Source organism: Homarus americanus, unplaced genomic scaffold (genome assembly GCF_018991925.1).
Source record: "Homarus americanus isolate GMGI-L3 unplaced genomic scaffold, GMGI_Hamer_2.0 scaffold32583, whole genome shotgun sequence".
NCBI classification, from domain to species: domain Eukaryota; kingdom Metazoa; phylum Arthropoda; class Malacostraca; order Decapoda; family Nephropidae; genus Homarus; species Homarus americanus.
Genome location: NW_024713129.1, coordinates 25,378,750 through 25,406,442, shown reverse-complemented (window position 1 = coordinate 25,406,442; position 27,693 = coordinate 25,378,750). Strand labels below are relative to the sequence as shown.

Genomic DNA, 27,693 nt, shown 5'->3' with positions numbered 1-27,693 from the left:
TGGACCCAGCCGCCCTAAGCCAAAGAAGATACGACGTGCCCTAAGCTACGAGGTGAAGTACAAGATCATCCAAGAGTTGGAGAAAGGAACAAGACAGGTTGATTTGACGCGCCAGCATGGTGTGAACGAATCTACGATCCAGACGATAAAGAAGGATGCAGCCAAGATAAAAGAACACATGAACATCACAAAGTCTGCAGGTGCTTCAATGATCAAGTACTGTATTGCCACAACAAGGTGCTTCTCAAGACGGAGAATTTACTTGTGAGCTACTTAATTCGTCAGGCAAGACGGAACATGGTGGTCGACACGCGCTCAGTTCAGGAGTACGCACGTGAACTGTACGCAGCAGTGTCACGTAAGATGGGAATTGCAGAGCCCAAACCCTTCAATGCTTCCTCTGGGTGGTTGCACAGGTTTAAAACGAGGAACAAGATGGTGAAGAAGCGAGTGTTGCGGCTAGGGATTTTCCTCCTTATTACGGAGGAAGGACAGTACACCGACGACCAGGTGTTCAACATGGACGAATCCGGTCTGTTTTGGATAAAGCTACCTTCCAAGACCTTCGTCAAGTCTGCCAGCAAGTGTCGGGGCCGGAAGTTGCAGAAGGAGCGCATCACCGTCCTCTTTACCACCAATGCCTCTGGTTCCTGTAAACTCAAGTTATTGGTGATCCACACAGCCCGCAAGCCACACGCCTACAAGAACATATACATGACCAAGCTAAATGTCCACTGGCTGACCGCACATAAGGCGTGGATGTTCTCTACTCTGTCCCTCTCCTGGTTTGATGACTGTTTCGTTCCCGACGTGAAGAAATTCTGTGAGCAACAGAATGTTCCATTCAAGATTTTGTTGCTGCTTGACAATGCACCTGGACACTCGCCCCTACTGTTGGATCGTCACCCCAACGTAAAAGTGGTCTTCCTTCCTCCCATCACTACGTCATTAATCCAGCCCATGGACCAAGAATTAATCTGCAATGTGAAAGCTGCATTCTCTGCAAAGAAGTTTAAGTTCCTGAATGACTATACCAACACCAAGGATGAGTTGCGTAACCTGGGTGACACCAATAGCAAGAGCGATAAGGACCAACAGTTGGCAGTGCAAGAAGTTCTTGTGAAACACTTTTGGAGGAAATTTAACGTCAAGAAAGCTGTGGACTTCTTGGTGGAGGCATGGGATCAGCTGTCTGTAGCAACAGTTCGTCACGCATGGAGACATGTGTTGCAAGGTATCCCAGGTGGGAGGCAGAGTCAACCTGTGACTGGTGAGGTTCAGATTGTTGCAGTAGCAGTGGACCTTGCCAGAGAAGCTGCACAGTGTTACAGCTGCAGGCTTCTCCGAGACCACCAACGACGACATTATGGAGGTGATAAGGGATCCTGATGTGACTGTCGACGAGATGTTAGAGGACGATCACGTCAGTGAAGAGACAGGCGGTGCGTCATCCCGAGAAGAACACAAGTTATCGCATGGTAATGTAAGGGGTGCCATCGAGTATGTAGAGAAACTGAAGCTCATCCTTTCCGAGGACCCTGACGATCACCGGTATGAAGTCTTCACTACCCAGCTGTTGCAGACTATGGAGCCCTACATCAAGGTGTATCACGACATCAACACTAGCCGTCAACAAAGCATTACCGAGTTCTTCGCCCGCAACCCACCACAGGGATTTGTCAGGGAGGCCCTGAGAAGTGTGGATGACAGTGATGGTGACTCACCTGAGGGCCAGTAGCCCTCTGCCTCGGAACCAGCCTCCATTCCCTTACGCCGACCCATCTCTTCTACTAACGTAAGTGTTAAACCTAACCTTGATTTTCCTAACATAACCTAACCTTACGTAAGTGTTAAACCTTGATTTTCCCTCACATAACCTAACCTTAGGTTAGTGTTAAACCTTCCTTTTTTTAAACATAACCTAACCTTACATAAGTGTTTAACCTTGATTTTTTCTAACCTAACCTATCATGACATGCGTTAAACCTTGATTTTTCTTTGACCTGGTAGAGCATATTGTTCTCTTATTGATATTTCTCTTCTAAATTATGTGTGTGTGCATACCATCATAAAGTTAAGATGTTATTTTTACTAAAACATACGTATTGTGTCAGGAAAAAGTGGAGTTTGGGGTCGGCCCAGTCTCTATTTCAATTAATCCCATATGTTCTGTTGTTCACTTTACACATTTCCCGCTTTACGCGGGACTCCGTGGGTTCAATTGACCGCGTAAAGCAAGGTATTACTGTGTGTGTGTATATATATATATATATATATATATATATATATATATATATATATATATATATATATATATATATATATATATATATATATATATATATATATATATATATATATATACACACAGTCATGCGCCGGTTAACGTCCTAGATACGTTCTTGGAAACGTGACGTTAACTGAAATGGACGTTGTCCTATCATCACATAAACTTTGTATTTATACTTACGTGTATGTGGAATACTATATATGTACATATACACTTTTACTCTTAAATCACTACTGTAATGTGATACAGGTGATTAATTTTTATCTCTTGTGCAAAATACATGACGTTTATATTAAAATTATTCACTGTTTTACAAGGATTCCAGCAACGCTGGGCAGATGGGGGAGAGAGAGGGTGGGAGCGAGCGAGGGGGTGTGGGGGGAGGGGAGGTAGTACGTTTGACAGTTGGCATAGGCCCAGGTTTAACGAGTGTATATTTATCAGTTCTTAAGTGACTAAGCTTCTCTCCTATAAAAAGCCAGTGAAATGACCTGGGTGAATATAATTTACATTGCTGGGATTCTTGTAAGATGTTGATTTATTTAAATATAAACAACCTATAATTCTCACTAGACATAACAATTTTAGTACCGTAATCAAATTAGTACATGTGCACTCCACCTTTTGCACTAAAGTCATTTACAGTATTTCTTTTACGTTTCTTTTAGTATGGTGTGTGCATGTAAATGGATGAAAATAAATGATGAAATTTATGTAAATCTACCCAAAAATACAGTTGAAAAACTTTATATTATAAAATATACTACAGTATTGTACACTAATGTACTAAAATTTTTATCTCGAGCAAAATATATGACGTTTATATTCAAATTATGCACTGCCTTGCAAGGATTCAAGCAATGCAAATTATATTATTTTAACTTAAGTCTGTGATGTTTTATGAGATAAAAACTTAAAGCCTACTGTATAACTACCAAACCCTGGTTGGGAGGGCGGGAGGAAGGAGAGGTGGCAGTGACTTGTTTGACAGTTAGCGCCGAAGGTCTAGTGAAGTATTTCTTTATTTATTTATGTCCTTTCGATTGAGTTTTTGTTTTTTGCTTATAAAATGTCATAGAAGTGACTGGGAAGAATATAATTTACATTGCTGGAATTCTTATAAGATAGTGATTAATTTGAATGTAAACATGCGATAGTTTACAATAGACAAAAATTTTAATAATCATTTTGTGCATTATTTTGATTACGTGTACAGTACAGCTTTGCCCTTAGGACAGCGAGTGCATGTAAATGAGTTTCAATAAATGAATACAGTTACTGTACATATATCGAGCCAAAAATAATAGTTGAAAAACTTTATGTAGACAGAGCTTGGATGGTTAAATTTTAGAATGACAAATAATTTGAATATAAAAAATGTTTAAAATGTTAAATAGCACAATTTTCTTGATATTTACTCCACTGGAAACGAATGTAAACATACAACTGATTACTGAATTGGCAGACTAGCCCATTAGATGATCAGCTGATGTTCACAACAAAACGTGTTTGTTGTAAGGATTTCGTTAATCGAAGTTTTGTTCGTTAACCGAATTGATGATCCTTATGGGAGGTAATTCGTTAACCGAAATTTCGTTAATTGAACCATTCATTAACCGAGGGACCACTGTACTGTATATATAAATTTTAAGACTTTTTTGTTTATTGTTAAAATATTATGGTATGTGAGTTTACAGTATAGTATTTGTGATAGTCTTTTAACATGTAGCAAAAGAGGTAAATCCAGAGAAGTATTTAGCAAGATGAAAAAGTTTAATTTAAAACTTAAATATTTTCTTATGTTTTACTTACCCGGTAGCTGTTGGAAAGAACAGAGAGGCGAGCATTTGTCTTGGAGCTGGCTGGGAACAAAGGTTACATTGAAGAAGTTCTTGCATTAAAACTTTACGCTCAGTCACTAGTTGTTAAGGTATCACCATCTTTAGCTCGCCCACGCCGCCAGTGCCCGCGCCTTCATCTTCTGACAGACCGTGAACTGACATCTCTTCTAGCAGACCCCTCTCCTGAGGTTTTAAACTCTGTTATTCACAAGGTTAGTTAAATCAATGAACCTTGACAAATTGCATAATAATTGATATACACCTACACCAAGTCCCAAAAATTCAAAACACTTTGGAAGCAGGGGAATTTAGTTGTGGTGGAATTTTTTCAGGGGCTTTTTAAAGGAATTTTTAATAGTGGGACATGTTTAAAAAGGGCATTCGGCACATGTATTTATTGTAATTCATTTATAACAAAATTGTGAAATATGCCATGTCATAAAACCAAAGAAATATTTTATTGAAAATTTTTAAATTTTTAGAATTTTATACAGTGGAATAACTGCAGTGCTGCCAGATACGAACAATCTTCCTGCGTTTGAGGACAGACGGTTTGACACAGCGCTTATCCAACTTGTGTTTTCAAAAGAGGTTATAAGAAATAAATTTGTTCATCCCAGGGTGGTAAGAGAGTTGTGCAATGAGCTTGCTCAGCTCCTGAGGGTCCTGTTCTGTAGATGCCTGGATGAGCTAAAGGTCCCCAGTGTTTGGGAAATGGCTTCTGTGAGTCCTATCTTGAGAGCATTATAAGACATGCAGTGATGGAACATCTACTACGAAACAACCTTGTGAAGGATTGCCAACACGGTTTTCTGCCGGGAAGCTCCTGTTAACGCAATCACTCAAGGTACTGGATGTTTGAACCCAAATTCTGTAACAGGGTGGCAATATCGACAGTAGATTTTGCCAAGGCTTTCGACAGCGTATCCCATGAAAGGCTGAGAATTAAAATGGAAGAATACAGGATTTGGGGAAGTGTCCTAGCGTGGATAGGAGATTTTCTGTATGATAGCAAACAGTTTGTGATTATTAATGGTATGAAATCGTCATGTGTACCTGTGACAAGCGGGGTACCACAGGGCAGTGTATTGGGCCTGCTATTGTTTGTTTCCTTTATTAATGACATGCCAGAAGCTGTAAATTTTTCCCTACAAATGCTTGTGGACAATGCCAAGTTTTTTAGGGAAATTAAGAACCAAACAGACTGTGAAGATCTCTGTGAACTTTAAGAATGGTCAAAGAAATGACTGCTAAGATTCAATGTCACGAAGTGTAAGAGGATGCACCTGGGACGTATCATATGTCCCAACGGGACGAAGAGACTGCATTAATAGAGACTGAATGCAAAAAGGTCTTAGGTGTGTATGTTGACAATGAACTGAAGTTCTCGGGCCATTGTGAGAAGAAGGGGAATCAAGGAACTGTTACAACCTTCACACCCTCTTCTAGGACTCACTAGAGGATGCATAGTCAGCCCATAGGCCCAATATATCAGAGGAGACTCTAAATTAACGGCTTCTGTTAACAGAGGTTAAATGTTAAACACAGACCCTTACCTTATTTCTGGCGAACAACCTCCTGACAGGTGTTTGTTTCAAGACCACTGTTCCCATTAAAACTGGTTTAATCAAAACACAGCTTTTAAATTACAACAAAATATAATAAATATGTGCTCTCCATCCATGTACATACACTAATACAATACTCTCACTAATACAATACTCTTTAGACTATATGAACATATTACACTTTAGTTTACACCATAATTATCCAGATAATAATAGATAAATATGCACCACACAAGCTTGACCCTTCTATCCTCCTCAACCTAGCTACCGAGGCGCCGCCAAAACCAAAACAATGTTCCAATACTTTCTTGTTTCATCGACATATAATTTCTAATTCTTTTTATACTTCACACCTGTTTCTTACAGTCTTTCATAACTGTATACAAAATAAAAATACATTCTACAAAGTTTACATAATGAAACAAATACAAGTATACATAGGCATTCCCTGCGTTACGGAAGGGTTGCGTCCCTGGATAATTGACCTTATCGCAAAATTCCGTAACGCGAAACCTAAGGAATTTTTTTTGGCCCCAAAAAGTAATTCAAGCACTTTTATGAATGAAAATAAACATTTATAAACACAAACAATACAGTACATTAAATAATTTATGATATACCTTCTTAAAACGTCTCGTTTAATATCCAATGTAATGCCTTTGCGGCTTCTTTTTGCACTACTGCGGTCGCTTCCACTTGATGGCCGCTTTCCAGTCATCTTGAATAAGGGTAATGCACTGTACTGTACTTACTGTATGTTTGTAAAAGTTAAATCCAACTGCTGGGGCGAGAAACATGCGCACACACTGGATGTAAACAATGGGTAACTGAAACAAATATCGAGGGACAGGGGAGATGACCGTAACACAACTCGATTATTAGCTCTTATAAGAAGGTCGTTTAGATATCTAGACAATTCGTCGCCCATACTGACCTTCACGAGTGAGGTGCTAGGGACTGTCAGTTGATTGAAAATGTCCAAAAGAGGCCCACCAGTCTGGTGCATGCACTTTGGCACCTCAGTTATCCAGAGAGATTAGTGCACCTGCAACTGCCTAGCTTGTACTACAGATGGGCAAGAGGAAGGGGGGACCTAATTGAGGTATATAAACATCTCCAAGGGCACTACGCAGTCAAGTGTCCATATCTGGAGCTGGCGGATACCCAGCCCACAAGGGGTCACTGCTCAAGGTTCAAGAAGCCACAAGTCCAGAAAATTGTGAGGGGTAACTTTTTCGGAGTGAGAGTTGTGAACTCTTGGAACAATCTGCCAGAGAGTGTTGTGATGGCACCGAGTGTGAGCTCTTTCAAGACCAGACTTGACCAGCACTGGAGCAGGTTTAGATACATTTAGGAGCCAGTGCATGCCCAATACTTACCAACAGTGTGTAACAGAGACATGCCCAAGCGGCTAACAAGCCGATCAGTGGCAAAGAGGATAAAGGTAAAAGTAAAAGATGATTAAAGTGGAGGAAGTTTAGGAACAAATATTTTTTTTATTTATATTTAAAATAACCCAAATATTCTCTATTCATACTATGATATTCTCTGTAACATTCAGAAGCACATTTTGCAACTAAAAATTCCAGGTAATGAGTTGAAACATGTGTTTATCAACCACACATCACACAGACACAATTGCATGCACTGATTCACACATTCACACAAAAACACAGACACATGCAAATACATACACACACAAAACTACACACATCAGACATAGATACATATAGACATATACAACACAGACATCAAACACACAGGCATCAGAGATATAGATGGCATGTACAGAGAGTGAAATTTTCCACAGCACATGAGAGGTAAATCACAAACTGAATTTTTTTATCGTTATTTCCCCAGTAGGCCTAATCCATATTCTTAACTCACAAACTTAATTTCCTTATGAATAACATGAGCTTTTCTAAAGAAGTAAACTGTAATAATCATGGTAGCATTCACCAACACACAATGCTACTTGGTATTCTTGGCACCAGGTTGGTACATACTTCTGCCTGGCTGGCCGCCATGTTGTATGAGCACACACCTCACTCCTACATTGACCTACCCTCCTTGTTTGCCTAGGTGGTACAGGGGTGAGGTAGTTATGTGTGATCCATGCTGATGCGCCAACCTGACCTTGACCACAAGTAGCTTGTACTCGTCGACCTAGCTGCTGTAACTGCATTGTACCATATCTTTCTAATAATTGTTCAACAATACCGAGGCAAAACACACGGAATGATACTTTTTTGCCTGGGTTTACACAGAACATGCAGTAGCTTTGTAAAAACTCTTGTCAACTAGCTGGAAAACAATTTTGTGTGCCACTTCAGGTATTTTTGAGAAAGTCTATGGAACCAATCATCATATCAGATTTATCAGTCAACCTCATATTCGCAGTGTAATCAATTGCCACATCTGGTTTTTCAATTGGTTCTGCAATGCGAAATTCAACCTTGCCTGTGTCTTTTTTCTTCCTTTGTAAAAAGTTGTTAAGAAATGAACATCATGTTTATTATGGTACTCCACAGCCAAAATCTTCTCTGACTTTTGCATCTGAATTTCACCACTCACCATTCTCCCTGTGAACTTTGGAATATTCTTCTTGTTTGCTCTTACTGTACCAACAGAACCTGTGAAATTTTCAAGTAGATATTTGCACAAATGGGGGCTTATATAGTAACTATCTGTGTACAGAATGTGTCCTCTTCCTATGTACATTTACATGAGTTTTTTTAAACCATTGCATCAGTAAAACTATGAGGAACTTTAGTTGTTATGTCCACATCACTTGCTCTATAACAAATCATATCCAAAATTATTTCAGTTTCACAATCACAGAGAACAAAAAGTTCGATTCCGAATCTGTGGCATTTTGATGGTATGTATTGACGAAAACTCAATCTGCCATGAAACAAAACCAAGTTCTCATCAATAGCACGTTTGTGAAATGGGTTTAAAGCCTTTGCAAATCTGTCCTTGAACATATAAGAAATTACACGTAATTTATATAAGTGATCATTTGGCCCAGGTAGTTGGTTGCTGAAGAAGTGTAAAAACCTCATAATGTTCAGAAATCTATCAAGTGCCATGTACAAACTGAAGGCTGGTGCACCAATGAGGGTATCAAGTTTCTAATATTCTCTGATATCAAGTTTCTTTATATGTGGCATTAATAAAGCTAATGCTAACCAGACATAAATTTCCCGAGGTGTTGTGTCGTACCACTTCTGTGCATGTGGCCTCACAGTGACATCATGTGTACTGTTATACCATTCATGGAAATCATTTGTATCTTTCACAATCATATTTACTATATATATGGCCATGAACTGTAAAAAATAATAGACAAACAGTAAGTCCTCATTTAACGTTGCACCCGACAATGTTGTTTAGTTATAACGTCGCTAATCTTTAGATGCCCATGATTTGGCCAACGTCCCGCCGATTAGGTATAACGGCATCATGGACTACTTTGTACGGTGCATCATCTTCTCTCACCCAGTCAGAGCGGGAGGAGGAGCCACCTTCCGGGTCTCAGTGACTAGCCACCCTCCTCCTCTACACTACCCACCACACACTCGCTCCACCACCTCCGTCCATCAGTGAGGACAATACAAAATTATTTAGTTTATTTATCTTTTTGGATGTATAATACCTGTATATACTATTTTCTTAAAAAATTCCATCGAATTTATGTACAGTATAGTCTGGATTTACGCGGTTTTTGTTTACGCGTTTGGTCATTTACGCGGTGCCTTGCCAGAATGAAAATGCTTTAATTATGTGGTAAATTTGGTCATTTACGCGGCGAGCGGCTGGAGAGGTCCAGACCGCCACTCCATTTTTTACCCACGCGGTCCATTCTTGACCATATGCGGGAAGCGGCGCGGTGAGTGGTGCGCATTAGGCCACTCTTACGTTATCGCTGATGTCATATGACGTATTGGACTGTGATTGGGCCACGCTTCCTTACCACCCACGCATTCCCTCCGCCGCTAGCTGTGATTGGTCTAATGTTACATGACGTGCCCTGCCACCAGAGGGTAGAAGTCGCTGACCTAGCCGGACCTGTCTCATTGTTCTCAGTCCACGTATACAGTTCTCTCTTGTGCCCGCTATTCCCCTCACAATGGCTTTAGCGGGACCCCCACCACCCGAGAAAAACCTTGAATTACCTAGACCAAGCCATGATAATGTGAAGGAAATCACCGAGTTGGGGGAGAAAATTAAGCTCATCCTTGACAACGACCCAGACAAGCATCGGTATGAAGTGTCTAATAACCATCTGACGAAAGTTATGAAGCCGTATATCCAAATCTATCTCGACAACGTCAATGCTAGTCGTCAATGTAGTATTGAGGACTTCCTCGCCCGCAACCCACCACAACCACAGCCAGCCCAAGTCAGTGATAGTGATATTGAGAGTGAGGATATGGACTTTGAGGGGTTTGTCTGGGAGGCCCTGCAAACCTCTGCGAGTAGTGAAAGTGATTCACTGGAGGGTAACTAATCTGCCCTCTGCCTCGGAACCAGCCGCCATCCACGTGTGCCGATCCAGCTTTTCTACTAACTTCAGTGTTAAAAAACCTAATATTATTGATATTTCTCTTAATTATTAATTGTGTGTGCATACCATCATAAAATTAAGATGTTATTTTGACTACAACGTACGTATTTTGTCGGAAAAAGTAGAGTTTGGGGGTCGGCCCAGTCTCTATTTCAATTAATCCCATATGTTCTGTTATTTCATTTACGCATTTCTCATTTTACGCTGGCCTCCACGGGTTCAGTTGACCGCGTAAATGCAGACTATACTGTATATGTAATGTATTTTATGGAGCAAAGGGAGGTTGGGGAATGTAACTCCCGTATTTTATTTATTTCTTATGGGGAAAATTAATTCCGTTCACTTCGCGGTTTTCAGGAACGGAACCACAACGTTAAGCGAGGACTTACTGTATTCACTGTCTTCTGGAAGCCGATAATTCTGACACAGGCCTGGTGTTGATGAATCAAAGTCGGGAATGTTTGGCACAAAATCTCCTTCATCACTCCAAACTAAGGCAAAATTTTTACTGTCCTGGGGGTATAGTAGTAGCGGGTGGTGAATCAGAGTCACTTTCCTGGATAGTGTTGTTCGTGTTGGTGTGTCGTCTGGTATAGAGTGGCATTGCCAGGGTTCATCCTCCTCCAACAAGAAATTACTTGTATCTTCATCCCCTGGTTCCCACTCACTGTCACTGTCACCACTTGCAATTTCTAATTCTTCCATCCTTCTCAATTTGTAATCAATCAGTAGAAAGGCTTTTCTTTCTTCTATGTCTTTTTTCCTGTGATGGCCCGGGGTCTTGCCGACAGTGGTGACACTGCTTTGCTCACTCTGCTATGCTCCCTACTGGCTTCCACAAGGAGAGAGGCAGGAGCAGAAGTTGTATCTCCTTTATCCATGACTCTTTTGGATCACACTGAGGCATACAGTGATTTGCTTATCTAGTTGGCTCGAGGAGTTGCTGAGGAGATAACTTGCAGGCTAAATGTGAAAATTTTTACCTGGGACATTTGAAAGATGCCTCGTTGTCATATGACCATACCCGGCATTTGTCCTTGGATCATCATATGACAATAACTGACAAATGTACAGTCATGAGCCATAGTGTCTGGCACACATTAACACACAAGAGTACAATATGGCTTGAAAATTGTATAAACTAGAAAGCAACCCCAAAGTCTTAAGTGTTGCTGGTTTTGAGATTTTGAACAATATTAGAGTATTTCATTTTATGGTATTGTGGCAACCAGTGTGTTTGATGGAGGGGTCTTTTCTGTTCATTTATACTGGAAAGTCTGGAGTTTCAGCTGACCTGGACCCCCCATTCCCCCCAGATTAGTCTAGATGACGAGGGATTCACTTATAGGAAAATTCACTAATAAGATGATGGTAATACAATAATATAGGCAGCCATGAAATAAAAAGTTTATAATAAGGGTCATGCTATGACTTGAAGCTACTTTATTTATACTTTTTTGGTGAGGATGATAAATTGTGAGATGAGCTTTTAAGGGGTTCTATAATGTTAGTGCATTGCCAAAGAAGTAGGATAGTGGAAGAAAAATGAGTGAGACATAAGCTTTAGAGATTTACCTGATAGATTAATTAAGCATCAGCTACTGTTTGCCACGGGAATTTGGTTATACCTGTACTACAATTATGCACTGTACTCGTATAAAGGAAGATTGGCAAAGTACTAACAGGAATTTCCAAATAAGTTTTCAAGAAGTAGAACTTTCTTGCGTAGATTGGACTGAGGATACAATGATGAAACCAGAACTAAAATAAGGCACTGTACCGTACTTGTAGTATTAATTGCATGCCAGAGAAATTTTAGAGTGAGGTGTAATGTGAGTGAACTTGTCTTTTAGCAGGAGATTGCACCAAGGAACAAGATACAGAACAAATAATTTGAGATCATTACACAACTCTCTTACCACAGAGTTGCACACTATTGGGGACAGGGCTCTTATGAACTTTCAGCTACGACATTTTAGTTCTAATCTGCCACTCTGTTATTTATCTTTGTATTCATCAGATTTTCAACAATATATCATCAGTAAAATCATCCAATGAGGGAGTCACTGGTCTCGTGAGTATAGAGGGAGAGCAGCTGCACCTTTCTACTCCTGTCAGTCTAGGAAAAAACAGCATGGGTCTTGGTGTTAGTGATGGCGTTGGGCTGGCCATGCAGCAGCTTCTAGGTGCAACACACTCGGCCATGAAGACAGCTGTGGAGAAGGCGATTGAAGAGTTAGGAAGTGAGGAAAAAATTCGGTAAGATTTTATAATATATTTTTTTATTTAATGAATTAGGACATTGATATTAATATTAATTTCCTTTAGATGTACAGTATGTTTATATGTGCTACTGGTACCTAGTGTAGTGGGTAACAAGATATGCAGTAATTTCTATGAGACTATGACTCTGTGTCAGACTGTTGGAAAGTTGTTTTATCTATTGGAATGCATGAGTTAACTGATCAGTCTGCATCAGAGGCTTAAAATGTAATTACAGTACTACTTTTGTTTCATAATAGCTAACAGGTTTATTTATATTTAAGATAAGATAATGTGATAAGTAGTATTGGTTATGCTGAATACTGACCTGTTCTTTATTCTCCCTGTAGACGGTCGCTACTGCAGGATGTTCCAGTTGCAGCAGTGACTGTGGCATGGCGAGTGTGGTGGGCAGCTGGTATTGATCTTGCTTTCCACACTTGTCCAAAAGTTAGTACACATTAATGTCTTCCAATAGTGTGGTATTCACATATGACCAACCTGATACAGATACACACAACACTGCTGGAAATGCACCTTAACCTTCTTGTTCATGAATGCTACTGTACCTTCACCCACCATCAGATGAAAGTTCATATTGTGCAAATTGTGAAATAACTCTTGGTATTAGAGAAAAAATAGTATTCAAAACATCCAGTCATTTTATTAAAGAATGATTTAGAATATTTAATAGCTTTAACCATTTGGGCCCTGCCATCATATTGTATGTACAGTAAATCCTCGATATAATAGACACTATCTATAATGGACATTTTGACTCGTTCAGACTAGGGTCATATGTATTATGGACTCGGGTCCCTTAAAGTAAAAAATAACAGACCATTCGTATCCAAATTATCACAAATAATAATAACAGTAATTCTCTATTTAGCCCTATCTTGCATAATGCTGATTCTTTATAGAGCTCTTTGGTACTCTCCTGGAGTATTTTTTAATAGAAAAAGAAAATGATGAAGATCCATAATACAAGGCAGAAGTAACAAGACAAAACACTCAGTACTCACCGACAGCATTCACACTTGTTTACAGTCTCTCCGCCAATGAGAACATTGTAGCCATGCATGCTTGCAGCCAATCAGTGCTCTCCTCTTTGTGAAAAAAATTTCCCGGTAGCATTCAACTTACTTGACATGCTGGCTCTTTATGACTGATTTCTGCACATTACAGTGAATATTTGTGACCCAAGTTTTTGTTTCCTAGAATTTTTTTTATGAAGATACATAATTCATTCAAGTGAGCTGTTCACTTGCGCTTGACAGTGCAGCGGTCATTATTATGCACAACTTACAACCAACAAGTGCTGTATGTGTTATTAACATGTAGAGTGACTTTAGCTATTCTGTTAGCCTGCAGGCTGCCATTCTGTCACTGCAGTTTGAACGTGTTCTCGTCCTGTAAACATCAGTTGGTGATGGTGCATGGTGGTGATAGTGATTGTTGTTGGTGGTGACCACCACCACTTCCACCACCACTGCCACCACCGGTACACCACCACCATTATTATTATTATTGATGGTGAGTGTTGGTGATAATGGCAAGTGTTATTGGTGATGGTGATGGCTTCAATGGACCAGCCTTCCCCCAAATTAGTCCATTATATCAGGGGTTTGCAGTATATTTCATAACCTGCTGTACCACCTTGTTCATATTACGTTTACACAACTTCTTGAAAAAATTATATACTGTATTCAGGAGTAGTGTCTTCATTCAAATATATTCCTAACCTTTAAATTTTTGTATCCCTAATTCTGTGAATAGTGTACTACCAGCCAATACCCCTCTAATTGCTTCATCTATAAGGATGATAAATATCCCTGCAGATATCCCATTTTAATCTTAGCTCAAATTGAGTCAGAAGCCACTTGCATGTTCTTTCATTTACCCTACTCTCTCTCTCTCTTTAATACAGAGTCTTACACATTCACTATTTATTAATATTATTTTTTGAATTATCATTTCTGAATAGGGAGCTCGACAGGTCTTACGACAAAAGCTATTTAGTGTGAATGAGGACATTGCCTTTCTGCTGACAGTCATGGGCCGTGGACAACAGCAAAAGGCAGAAGAAGTTAATGGGGAATATCAAGAGGTAAGACTTAATTACTACAGGATTTAACTAATAAGTACTGTACACACATGAAAAATAAATTTTTTGAAAAGTTGAATCATAAAGAGAGATGATAAGTTTATATAATGCAAATTTATGAAGATCAGCAATGATGGTAAGATCACATCCTTACCAATAATAGCCTCATTAACATTGATTTTGTGTATGTATAGTAGGGTTGCAGAGTACAGTATATGAGGGTTACATTCCTGGGATCACTGCGTTAGTGCAATTTTAGATATACCTGTACAGTGGTCCCTCGGTTAACGGGCACAATCCGTTCCAGCAGGTTGCTCGCTAACCGAAAAACTCGTTAACCGAAACCATTGTTTTAATGGGTTTTTGGGTAATTGGTTCCAGCTCACCGAAAATTGCCTAAATTCAACAAAAAAGGTAGAAAAGTACACTTACTTTGAGGTGTGTATGTAGAAGGCTCCTGGATGATGATGATGATGATGGGAATTAGAATGGGGGTGGAGGAGAAGGAAGAAGAGAAGGCATTGGGGTGGAAGAGAAGTCACCCCATGGTGCCATTTCACCCATAATATTTTAGCTCTCTTGGTGTAATTCAAGATTATTTTTTTTAATTCAACACTGCACTGCATTATATATTGTCAATATATAAAATATATTTCAAAATGACCAATAATTTGCTTGGAAACACAGAAAAAAAGTGTTTAGTTGAAGAGTCTCAAGCAAGATGTTACCTCCACTGAAAACAGAGAGAGACTAACGCCTGTCTGGTGTGTCAACAGGCTGGATGGCACGCCAGAAACTAGTTTCTTTACCTTCAATTATGTTCAATAATTGTTAAAATGACTAAAAAAGTAAAGAAAAAACTTTTAAAATTATTGAATAGTATAAACTTCTTGATATTTACTAAAATAGTAAGGAATTTAAGCCCTAAACCGATTACTGTATTGGCGGACTAATACTACAGCTGGTGGACCGCCAAATGCAAGCGAAAACATGTTGAAGTCGGCTCGTAAAAAACTCGTTAATCGAGGGATTGCTCGTTAACCGAATTTAAGAATCTTATGGAAGGTAAATCGTTAACCGAAATCTCGTTAACCGAGGCGCTCGTTAACCGAGGGACCACTGTAGTGTATTTGGGCTCTCACCTGTATACACGAGGTCCGACAATGAAGTTCGTGAACTTACCGCGTGGTTCAACAGGTGGCAGCACTGTAACGAGTGTGAGTGGCGTGGGTTAACGAACGACTCTGTGGAATGAATTTTGTTCGTTAACCCAGGGACCACCGAGTGGTCCCTCAATTAACGAAATTTCGGTTAACGAATTGGCTCCCATAAAGATTTTCAGTTCGATTAACAAAAGCCTACGATAAACACGTTTTGTTGTGCGCATCAGCTGACCGGCCAATCTGCCAATACAGTAATCAGTTCTATGTTTACTTTCATTACCAGTGGAGTAAATATCAAGAAAGTTGGTCTCCTGAATATTTCTGCATTTTTTTATATTCAAATTATTGGTCATTATGAAATTTAGTTAACATATTGATAATATAGACAGTACAGGGAACAGTTTTGTGCGCCCATCAGCTGATTGAATCACCCAACAACGCTTCTTAGTTTAACTTTGTTTACAGTGGAGTGAACATCCAGTTTGTTGGTCTCTTGAATATTTTTGCATTTTTACATTAAAATTATTGGTCAGTCTGAAATTTTGTTAACATATTGATAATATACAGTGCAGAAATTATTATGAAACATGAAGAAGGCATTAGAACCAATGCACTCTGTAAAGAATATGGCATGTCATCATCGACTGCTTCTGCAATCAGCCGTTTGATATGTAAACAAAACTGCCGGGAATGCGACATACACACCTCAAAGTAAGTTAAAATACAGTATTCTATTGTTTTTTATTTATTATTGTATAGTATACTGTACAGTACAGTACAGTACTGAATTTAGTTTATATTTAATGTTTTGTTAATTCTATTACCAGTATATTGTACTTTGTATGTATATTTTTTTCTGTTAGTTGGAATCAATTACCCAATATCCCATTGAAATAATTGATTTGGTTAATGAAATTTTCGGTTAACGAACGATTCTGTGGAACCAATTGTGTTCGTTAATCGAGGGACCACTGCATATATATATCCTGTTAGCCGGAATAATATATATTTATTTATTATTTATTGCCCCCAAGTCCCATTGGGTGGTTTAAGGAGCCAGATGCATATAAGCGGGGTTGTGTGCTCTGGATACGTGTATTCTGCAACCCTACTGTAATTAATTTTGCTAAAGTGAACCAAATGAGTTTTATCCTTTGTGTACAGGCTCCTTTCTGAACTAAATATAATTGTCTGGCATTAGCTAAATAATATATTAAAAGTGGTGTTCCTGTAGTAATGGGGTTAACATTGGATTGTACGTATTCCATTTACAACATATGAGACCTAATTTTGCTCTGATATTTGTGCTTGTACAGTACAGTACGGCATGTGATAAATAAGTCATACATTAGAAGTTCGGGGAGAGATTTTGTTTGAGATGGATGTCATAAGGTACAGGTTTAGAAGCATTATGTAAGAGTATGAGGTGTCATGAGATGAATACAACTCAACAAAATAATGGATGGTAATCTACTAAGAATACTTATTTTACAGGAGCCAATTTTACCTCTGAGTTCAGTGCGAACAGCTTCAGGTCCTTCCTGTCGTACCACAAGACGTACCTCAGTGACACCAGTTCCTACTGCACGCTGCCTTCCTCTTCTTATGGCAACTATTCATGCTAGGGATGTTATTTCCAGACTCATCAGGCACAAGTGAGTTGTTGTGATTACTTTTCTTTAATGAAAATGTGTATCACCATTTTTTATAAAGGTATACCTCACTACAGTACAGTATTACCCCGCTTTACGCGTTTTTTTTTACGCATTTCCACGCTTACGCGGTACCCTGCCAAACACGGAATGCTCGCTTTACGCGGTGCGTGTACTCTTTTACGCGGAGAGCGGCTGGTGATCCTCTCGCACCGCGCCATTTTTGGATTCAACCCTCCCGCCATCTCTCCCGCCTTCCCACCATGTTGGGTAAGCGGCGCGAGTAGGTTGTGCAGTATATGTCTATGTTGCGTTATCGGTGACGTCATATGACGTATCGGACTGTGATTGGGCCAGGCATCCTTACCTCCCTCCCCCGCTAGCTGTGATTGGGCCAAGCATCCTTACCTCCCTCCCCCGCTAGCTGTGATTGGGCCAAGCATCCTTACCTCCCTCCCCCGCTAGCTGTGATTGGTTTAATGTACTATGACGTGCCCCGCCGCCGGAGCGTTCAAGCCCCTTGACCTACCCGCGTCAGTTACACCCCTCCCGGCTACACCGTGTATATCGGTATCCATTGTTCCATAAGAATGGCTTCCACTGGACCACCACCACAAAGAAACCTTGCATTACCTGGACCCAGCTGCCCGAAGCCAAAGAAGATACAACGTTCCCTAAGCTACGAAATTAAACACAAGATCATCCAAGAGTTGGAGAAAGGAACAAGACAGGTTGATCTCGCGCGCCAGCATGGTGTTAACGAATCTACGATCCAGACAATTAAGAAGGATGCAGCCAAGATAAAGGAGCACATGAACATCACAAAGTCTACAAGTGCTTCTATGATCAAGTATTGCCACAGCCAGGTGCTTCTCAAGACGGAGAAATTACATGTGAGCTACTTGATTGTCAGGCGTGACGGAACATGGCGGGTGACACTCGCTCAGTTAAGGAGTACGCACGTGAACTGTATACTGCAGTTTCACGTAAGATGGGAATTGTAGAGCCCAAACCCTTCAATGCTTCTTCTGGGTGGTTGCAGAGATTTAAGAAGAGGAACAAGATCACCAACATTAACATTGGTGGTGAAGAAGCTAGTGCTGACCGTGTTGCGGCTAGGGATTTTCCTCCGTTTTTACGTGAGATTATGGAGGAAGGACAGTACGCCGACGACCAGGTGTTTAACATGGACGAATCTGGTCTTTTTTGGAAAAAGCTACCTTCCAAGACCTTCGTTGTGAAGAATGCCAGCAGGTGTCGGGGTCGGAAGTTGCAGAAGGAGCGCATCACCGTCCTGTTTACCACCAATGCCTCCGGTACCCGTAAGCTCAAGTTATCGGTGATCCACACAGCATGCAAGCCGCATGCCTACAAGAGCATGGACATGACCAAGCTAAATGTCCACTGGCTGACCTCACGTAAGGCGTGGATGTTCTCTACTCTGACCCTCTCCTGGTTTGATGACTGTTTCGTTCCCAATGTGAAGAAATTCTGTCAGCAACAGATTGTGCCATTCAAGATTTTGTTGCTGCTTGACAACTCACCAGGACACTCGCCCCCTACTGTTAGATCGTCACCCCAACGTAAAACTGGTCTTCCTTCCTCCCAAAACTACGTCATTAATACAGACCATGGACCTAGAATTGATCTGTAATGTGAAAGCTGCATTCTCTGCAAAGAAATTTAAGCTCCTGAACGACTACACCAACACCAAAGATGAGTTGCGTAACCTGGGTGACACCAATAACAAGAGCGAAGACGACGAGGATCAACAGTTGGCAGAGCAAGAAGTACTTGTGAAACATTTTTGGAGAAAATTCAACATCAAGAAAGCTGTTGACTTCTTGGTGGAGGCATGGGATCAGTTGTCTGTAGCAACGGTTCATCACGCATGGAGACATGTGTTGCAAGGTATTCCAGGTGGGAGGCAGAATCAATCTGTGACTGGTGAGGTTCAGACTGTCGCAGTAGCAGTGAACCTTGCCAGAGAAGCTGCGCAGAGTGTTACAGCTGCAGGCTTCTCCGAGACCACCAACGACGACATCCTGGAGGTGATAAAGGATCCTGATGTGACTGCCGATGAGATGCTAGATGATGATGACGTCAGTGAAGAGGCAGGTGGTGCATCATCCCAAGAAGAACGCCGCTTACCCCATAGTAATGTTAGGGGTGCCATTGAGTGTGTCGAGAAACTCAAGTTCCTCCTTTCCGACGACCCTGACGATAACCAGTATGAAGTCTTCACTACCCAGCTGTTACAGACTATGGAGCCCTACATCAAGGTGTATCACGACAACATCAACACCAGTCGTCAGCAAAGCATTACCGAGTTCTTCACCCGCAACCCACCACAGCCAGCCCAAGCCAGTGATATTGACAGAGACAGCGATGGTGACTTTGAGGGATTTTTCAGGGAGGCACTAATAAGTGTGGATGACAGTGATGAAGACTCACCTAAGGGCCAGTAGCCTGCCCTCTGCCTCAGAACCAGCCTCCATTCCCGTACGCCGACCCATCTCTTCTACTAACGTAAGTGTTAACCCCAACCTTGTTTTTTTCGGACCTAACCTGCAGTATATTATTATCTTATTGATTGTTCCCTTCTATATTATGTGTGTGTGAATACCATCATAAAGTTAAGATGTTATTTTTACTAAAACGTACGTATTGTGTCGGGAAAAAGTGGAGTTTAGGGGTCGGCCCGGTCTCTATTTCAATTAATCCCAGTGGAGGTGCAGTTATTCACAAAACATTTGTGTTCATTGTCGGCAGTAGTAACGGTGAAGAGGGAGCGGAGGGAGGGAGTTGGGAGGAGTGGTGGTGACCTTGGACGCGGGAGCAGGGACGAGTGGAGATGCCAGCCAGTACATTACGGGTGTATTAATTGTTTTTATAGCTATTTTTGCATTTTAATATTAAATATTGTACATTACGTTTCAACAAAACTACCCTTTATTTCTGAGAACATGGAAATGTAATATTTTTGCTGAAATGATGTACGTATTACAGTGGAAAGTGGAATAAAATTGTGACGAAAACAATGACTTTCCCTTTCTTTCGTTCAAAAGATGTTACCGTAATCGCTTTTCGAATGGTTTTCAGTTGTGGGATTATAAGGCTAATGATAGGATAGAATATTATTGTAATACAGTACGAGTACAACAGTTTTTTGACTGAAAACCATTCGAAAAGCGATTACGGTAAAATCTTTTGAATAACGAAAGAATGCGAAAGTCATTGTTATCGTCTTTCCACTGTAATATGTACGTCATTCCAGCAAAAATATTATATTTCTATATTTATTTCTGAGAAAACTTATATTCATTCAGTCACAGTTAAGGTAAAATATACTTGTGATGGAATATTTTAATGAAAATACGGTATCGTAGTTTTCTTTTGTTTCAAATTTAATTAACAAAGATTGATGTTTCAAATATAATGAACAAAAATTTATGTACAGTATCTATAAATAAACTTTAATAAATGAATACTTTGTTTTTACATCGTCCTGTGCTACCATACCATGGATTTGGCTACTTTGGGCTTGCAATGATGACGCAAGAGATGTGCCCTGGCAACTGTACCGACACTCACAGCTGGTGGTGCGTTGGTGCATCGTTTCCATTGTTTACTGGTAGTTACTGGTAAATATTTTTCAACCTAACGAAACTATTACCCGTTTAGAGGTCGACCCCCAATTTTTTGCCAAATAATTTGGTCTTAAAAACTTGAACTACACACAGGTATATACGGTAAATAAGGACATGGGGGGACCAGGTTTTTTTTGGGGGGGGGGGGGCAGCACATATACGCGGATTTTTAACATCCACGGGTATCTCTGTTACGTAACCCCCGCGTATGTTAAGGGCCGACTGTACTGTACTTATTTTAAGAAATGGGTAAGGTTAAAAAAATTATGAAATGAACAACATTTACTCACTGAATACTGTACAGTGGTCTAATCAGCTTTGCTATAGGCTTGCCGAGAACTAGAACACTGAGTATGTAAGCAGGCTGGGGCTGATCGGGTGTTGTTGCATTCGTCAGTTTTTTTTACTTATTGATTCAGTATTATATTCTCATATGATCAGTCTTTTATCGTATATGGTTCATCATGATTAATATAACATCTTCAATAATAGAGAAAATACAATAAGTAATTTGTAATATGACTTGAAAATAAAAGTATAAGCTGTATCGGAAATTATTCACTCAGGATGCGTTCGTGTGAGATCTTTCAGCAGACCAGCTTACAACAGGGTCACTATAACACACAGTATAGTATTTGATATGAATATACCTTCCTAACAATATTATTTATAACCTTTTTGTGATACATGATGGTTCAGTTTGGCTACTTGTGCACTTAGACAAATGATTAATTAATAAGCCAGGGTATATGCAGATGCATTATACTGTACACTACAATATTACTTATTAAGTGATAATAAATACACCACAAGAGTATGTATTAAGTTATAAACTACTGAAATATTTAGATCTCCCTACTCTGAGCATTTTGAAACCCATTTTTTCCATTCAGAAATGGAAAATAGAGACACAATTGAATTTAATAAGTTTTACGTACTTTTCAGTCTTCGTGTCTGTGAAGAGATGTTATCTGTATGAAACCGAGTTATTTAAGAGTATGTTTACATCACGCATGCGCAATGTTGACTGACGTTATCCAGTCGTGAGCAATGATGTATCGATCTCATGACGTGATTTTTTTCGACCAATCACATTTGAATTTTTGCTAGGGGAGCAGCCTGGGTACAGATTTGAATTTCAATCACTTGTCTGACAATGGCCGTGGTGGAGGTTGGGTGTGATTCATGCTCCTCCGATTATTTTAAGTTTATTGCCGAGTTTTATGAGAAAGACGATATGCTATCCAATTCCTACATAATCATGGTGTTTTCCCTACGTCTGTTGAGTGCCCGTACTGTAAATTGCCTTGTAAATTGAGAAAGGATAAGGCCTACCAGGGGTCCAGGGGCAGAGCCCTCGGCTAGCGGTTAGGTAAGGTTGTAGTGGATACTCTACCGTACAACTGCTGATAGTTTACTTGCCATCCGCTTACCAGACAACCAGCGGTGAGTTCCACTAATCAGCCTCACGTTTGAACTGCGCGGTGATTGGTCAGTTGCCTCCTTCATCTTAGCCAATCAGCAGCGTTTCTCATCTTTGCATTTCGACTCTTGATCTGGCAGAATGATATAAATACCCCCCTGCCTCTCCGTGAGGGCAGACAACACCAAGCTCTTAAGCAGAGAAGAACCTCCACTAAAGAAGCTCCTCCACAACAACTTCCCAACACCTGACTGCTCTGTACATATAAAATATATAAAGAAAATGCCATTGTGAGTTTCCTTTCTCACCTCCATCCTGAGTGCGAGATCTCCTTCCTACACTATGCTACAATTGGTGACCCCGGAGCACCTCACTCACACAAGGATAGATGAGAAACGGATCTCTCTTCCAGTCTTCAACCACAACATCGAGGACTGGATAATTCATATGGAGGCAGCTCTCACCGGCTCAACAGCTAAAGATGAGCAAAAGTACGTCGCCCTGATCTGTTCCTTGCCCACAGAAGTCGCCACGCAAGTCTCAGAAGTCATCACCAATCCTGCAGCTGACAACATATTCGCAGCTCTACTAGATGCTCTGAAGAGGCGATACCAGTGGGCTGGCGCCAGTCTCCTGCAATACCTATCAAGTCGACCCCTCGGCAACTCAACGTCTGCACGTCTCTGGGACGAGATGTGCAGACTGAATTCCCACCACACAGACAGGCTTCCTGACACTGTCCTGCGCCAGCTTCATACCCAGAAACTCCCCGCCGAAGTTTGCCTCGCCCTGTCCACACTGAACTATTCTACCACCCTGGCGACCTTTGCAACCAGGGCAGACAGAGTATTCCATGAATACACTGCCGTGCGCCATGCTGCCACGGACAACTCTGCGGCCACACCGCCACTTATCTCCGATCTTGTTAACTAGATCAACGCTCCTCAGACGAACAACACCTCACAAGACATGAGGGACCTGCTACAGTTTCTACACCACAGAATGGACACCCCGACATTTTCGTCCGGCCTCGGACACCGCCGCCAGCTCCCAGCACAGTGCAACTACCCTCTGCTGGTAACATCAACGCTTCGGTGCTAATGGTAGACGTTGTGAGGCTCCCTGCAACTACTCGGGAAATGGCATCGATGGGGATTGGAAGACACCACAACCTCCGTCACTTCAGGCGTCTCACTGCTGCGTATTACCGACCTCATTTCCGGCAGGAAATTCCTCGTCGACATGGGGGCATCGGTCAGCATCATCCCTCCCTCACCGCGGGACACATCAAAGCAACCTTCTTATGACCTGTTCGCTGCCAACGGTACCCCCATCGCCTCCTTGGTCTTCCCAAGACTCTGCGCTGGTCCTTCATGGTGGCAGACGTCTCTCTCAGCCAATTTGGCTTTGACTTCCTCACCTACAACAAGCTCTTCGTTGACCCAAGCAACCTCCGCCTCATCCATGAGCCTACAGCACACACGATCCGGGGTACACATACCGCAGTCGCCAACACCTTCACCTGCCTCTCACTGTCCAACGAGTTCTCCTCCCTGCTCAAAGTGTTCAAGGAACTTTTCTCACCCGGAGTCTCTCCACCACCACCTACATCGGGAATTTTCCACCACATCGAGAATACAGGACCTCCAGCCTTCTCACGCCCTCGCCGCCTTCGCCCTGAGCTCCTGAATGCAGCCAAGGCAGAATTCAACAGATTCCAGTAAGATGGCATCATTCGACCTTCAAAGAGTCCCTGGGCATCTCCTCTTCACATGGCTCCAAAGCCATCATCCAATGACTGGAGAATATGTGGTGAATACAGAGCCCTGAACTTCGTCATCAAACCTGACAGGTACCCTATTCCGCATATCCAGGACTTCCACCACAAACTCCACGGCACGACCATCTTCTCGAAGACCGACTTGGATCGTGCCTTCCATCAGATTCCAGTGGCACCTGGAGATATCGAGAAGACTGCCCTCATCACTCAGTTCAGTCTCTTTGAGTATGCCTACATGAATTATGGACTATGCAATGTAGCTCAGACCTTCCAGAGGTACATGGACCACATGCTTCGTGACCTTGAATTTGTCACTGTCTACATAGACGACATTCTCGTTGCACCTCCGACACCTGCCAAGCATCATCACCACCTACAGATCCTTCTCCAACGCCTGCAGAACAACAATGTGAAAGTTCATCCCACCAAGTGCGTCTTCGGAGCCTCCTCCATCGACTTCCTCGGTCACAGAGTCCCGTCAAGCGGCATCCAACCCCTACCACAGAAGGTAACTGCCATCAAGGAATTCCCCAAACCTGAATCAGCAAAGAAGTTCTGAGAATTCCTGGGTTTAGTCAACTATGTTACAACCTGCACACCCTCTTCTAGGACTCACTAGAGGATGTATAGTCAGCCCATAGGGCCAATATATCAGAAGAGACTGTTATAACAGCGTCTGTTAACAGAAGTTAAATGTTAAACACAGACCCTTACCTTATTTCTGGCTAACAACCTCCTGACAGCTGACAGGTGTTTATTTCAAGACCACTCTTCCCATTAAAACTGGTTTCATCAAAACAGCTTTAAAATTACAAAAAAATATATTTAACAACAAAATATAATAATTATGTGCTGTCCATCCATGTGCATACATAGGGCCACAAATCAATTCACTCAGAATAATGTTATCTCCAAATGCAGTGCTCTCACTAATACAATACTCTCTCAATAATACAATACTCTTTAGACTATATGAACATATTACACTTTACTTAACACCATAATTATCCATGATTGCCTAGATAATAATAGATAAATATGCACCACACAAGCTTGACCCTTCTATCCTCCTCAACCTAGCTATCGAGGCACTGCCAAAACCAAAACAATGTTCCAATAATTTCTTGTTTCATCAACATATAATTTCTATTTCTTTTTAAACTTAACACCTGCTTCTTACAGTCTTTCAAAACTGTATAAAAAATCGAAATACATTCTACAAAGTTTACATAATGAAACAAATACTAGTATACATACTTATATAAAATAATCAATACTTTTTTAAAGTCTTTACCATGAGCTTGGAATATCGATTCTAAAGAAAAACGGGAAACAACAAAACTAAATACAATGGGTAACTGAAACAAATATTGAGGGAAAGGGGAGATGACCGTAACAACTACTACCACTGCTTCATTGCCCAGGCTGCTAACATCCTCGCTCCTCTCCACGATCTTCTCAAGGGACTCCCCAAGACGTCTCACAAACGTCTCATATGAACTCAAAGAGGCTTTTACAGCATTCACCACTATCAAGCAGCACATCACACTCCTTACCCTGCTGGCTCACCCTGCCCCAACGCCCGGGCCACTCTCACAACAGACGCTTCTTCTACTGCCGTGGGCGCCGTCTTACAATAGGAGATCAACGGAGCCCTCATGCCCATTGCCTTCTTCTCACAGTGGCTTCAACCACCTCAACTCAAGTACAGCATTTCCAGCACTTCCTCAAGGCCCATCAGTTCACCATCTTCACTGATCACAAGCCCCTCGTCCACGCCTTTGTTTCAACCTCCCAGACACATACACTTCATGTTCTTCGCCACTTGGCGTACATCTCGGAGTTCACCAGCGACATCCAACACATCAAGGGCAGCAGCAGCGACATCACTGACATTCTCTCTCATTGTATATCCAGCATTCTTCCCTCATCTCCACCCATGGATTACAGATAGCTCGCCGTAGCTCAAGAGAATGACGAAGACCTTGCAGCATACAAGACATCTCCCTCAGGTCTCGCCCTCCAAGAACTCCCTGTTCCCAGCACGAACATCAAGTTGTGGTGTGACATGTCCTGTGGGCAGCCTAGACCGTTCTTGCCTCACATCCACCACCGCGCCATCTTCGACCGCATCCATGGTTTCAGCCACCCAGCGCCTTCTCATACAACGTGTCGTCTGGCCCGGCATTAAGGTTGATACTCGGAAATGGGCTGCCCAGTGCCTGTCCTGCCAGTCCTCTAAGATACATCGACACACACGGGCTCCCTTACAAACCTTTCCTGTACCCAAAGGACGCTTCCAGGTAGTGCACCACGACATCGTGGGACCTCTTCCATCATCCTGTGGCAACACCTACATCTCCACCTGCATTGACCGTTTCACCAGGTGGACAGAAGCCATTCCCATGCCTAATGCTACAGCAGAGTCAGCTGTCCGCGTCTTCCTGTCTGGTTGGGTCTCCCATTCGGTCCTCCCATGACTGTCATCACTGACAGAAGAGCACAGTTTGAGTCACAACTCGTGCATAGTCTCCTACAGTTTCTCGGCACTTCCAGGCACCGCACTACTGCTTACCACTCTCAATCCAACGGCATGGTAGAGCGGTTTCATCCGCAGCTGAAGGACGCCATCAAGGCACAGCACGACCCCTACAGCTGGATGAATGCTCTTCCCTTAGTGCGCCTTGGCATCCGCACTACACACAAAGAGGACATGGACTGCAGCCCAGCAGATCTCACCCTAGGCGAGACCCTTCACCTACCCGGGTTTTTCTCACTTACTCCTGACCTTGACCACTTCACTCCTGCTGACTGTCATGACCTGCTGCAAACACTAAAACAAGCAGTTTCTGCACTCAAAGCTACTGCCCCACGCCAGCCTTCCCATCGCCCTGAACCCATCCCTCCTCCACTACTCACTGCCGAGTATGTCTTCGTCAGGCGTGATGCTCACCGAAATCCACTTCAACGCCCCTATGACGGACCCTTCCCAGTTTTTGCACGGTCAGTGAAGTTTCTGACGATCATTCGCATTGGCAGACACGACACCGTCAGCATAGATCGAGTGAAGCCGGCCACCTTACCCGATGGGCCCCAGCCCAGCGTTGCCCCCAACAAACCACGCCTGCACCAGTCTGCCCACAGTTGCCACTTGCAGCACCACCTTGTCCACAACAGTTCTATGTGCCATCCTTTCATTCTCAGGTACCTACTGCTCCTGATGAGGATCATGCACCTAGCCCTGTGGACACAGACATACCACCCAGGGCCCCCAAAGGCTGTGCACCTGCTGCCAAAAAAAACCACATTCCCCCCAGCAAAACACTCCTGTGCCCCCTTCACCTGCCTGGTTTCCATTGCTGCCTGCAGCACCCTCTTTTGCCCCTC

General features: G+C 41.9%; 1 protein-coding gene across 1 annotated transcript in view; it reads left to right on the top strand.

Annotated features, from left to right (window-relative positions):
• LOC121869635 overlaps positions 1-27,693 on the top strand; it is a 416,339-nt gene that overhangs the window by 18,103 nt on the left and 370,543 nt on the right. The window contains exons 3-7 of the mRNA XM_042371146.1: positions 4,110-4,343; positions 12,290-12,528; positions 12,882-12,981; positions 14,519-14,641; positions 17,296-17,456. Coding sequence (XP_042227080.1) covers positions 12,404-12,528; positions 12,882-12,981; positions 14,519-14,641; positions 17,296-17,456 — 509 coding nt within the window. The 5' untranslated portion in view covers positions 4,110-4,343; positions 12,290-12,403. The remainder of the gene's footprint in view (positions 1-4,109; positions 4,344-12,289; positions 12,529-12,881; positions 12,982-14,518; positions 14,642-17,295; positions 17,457-27,693) is intronic.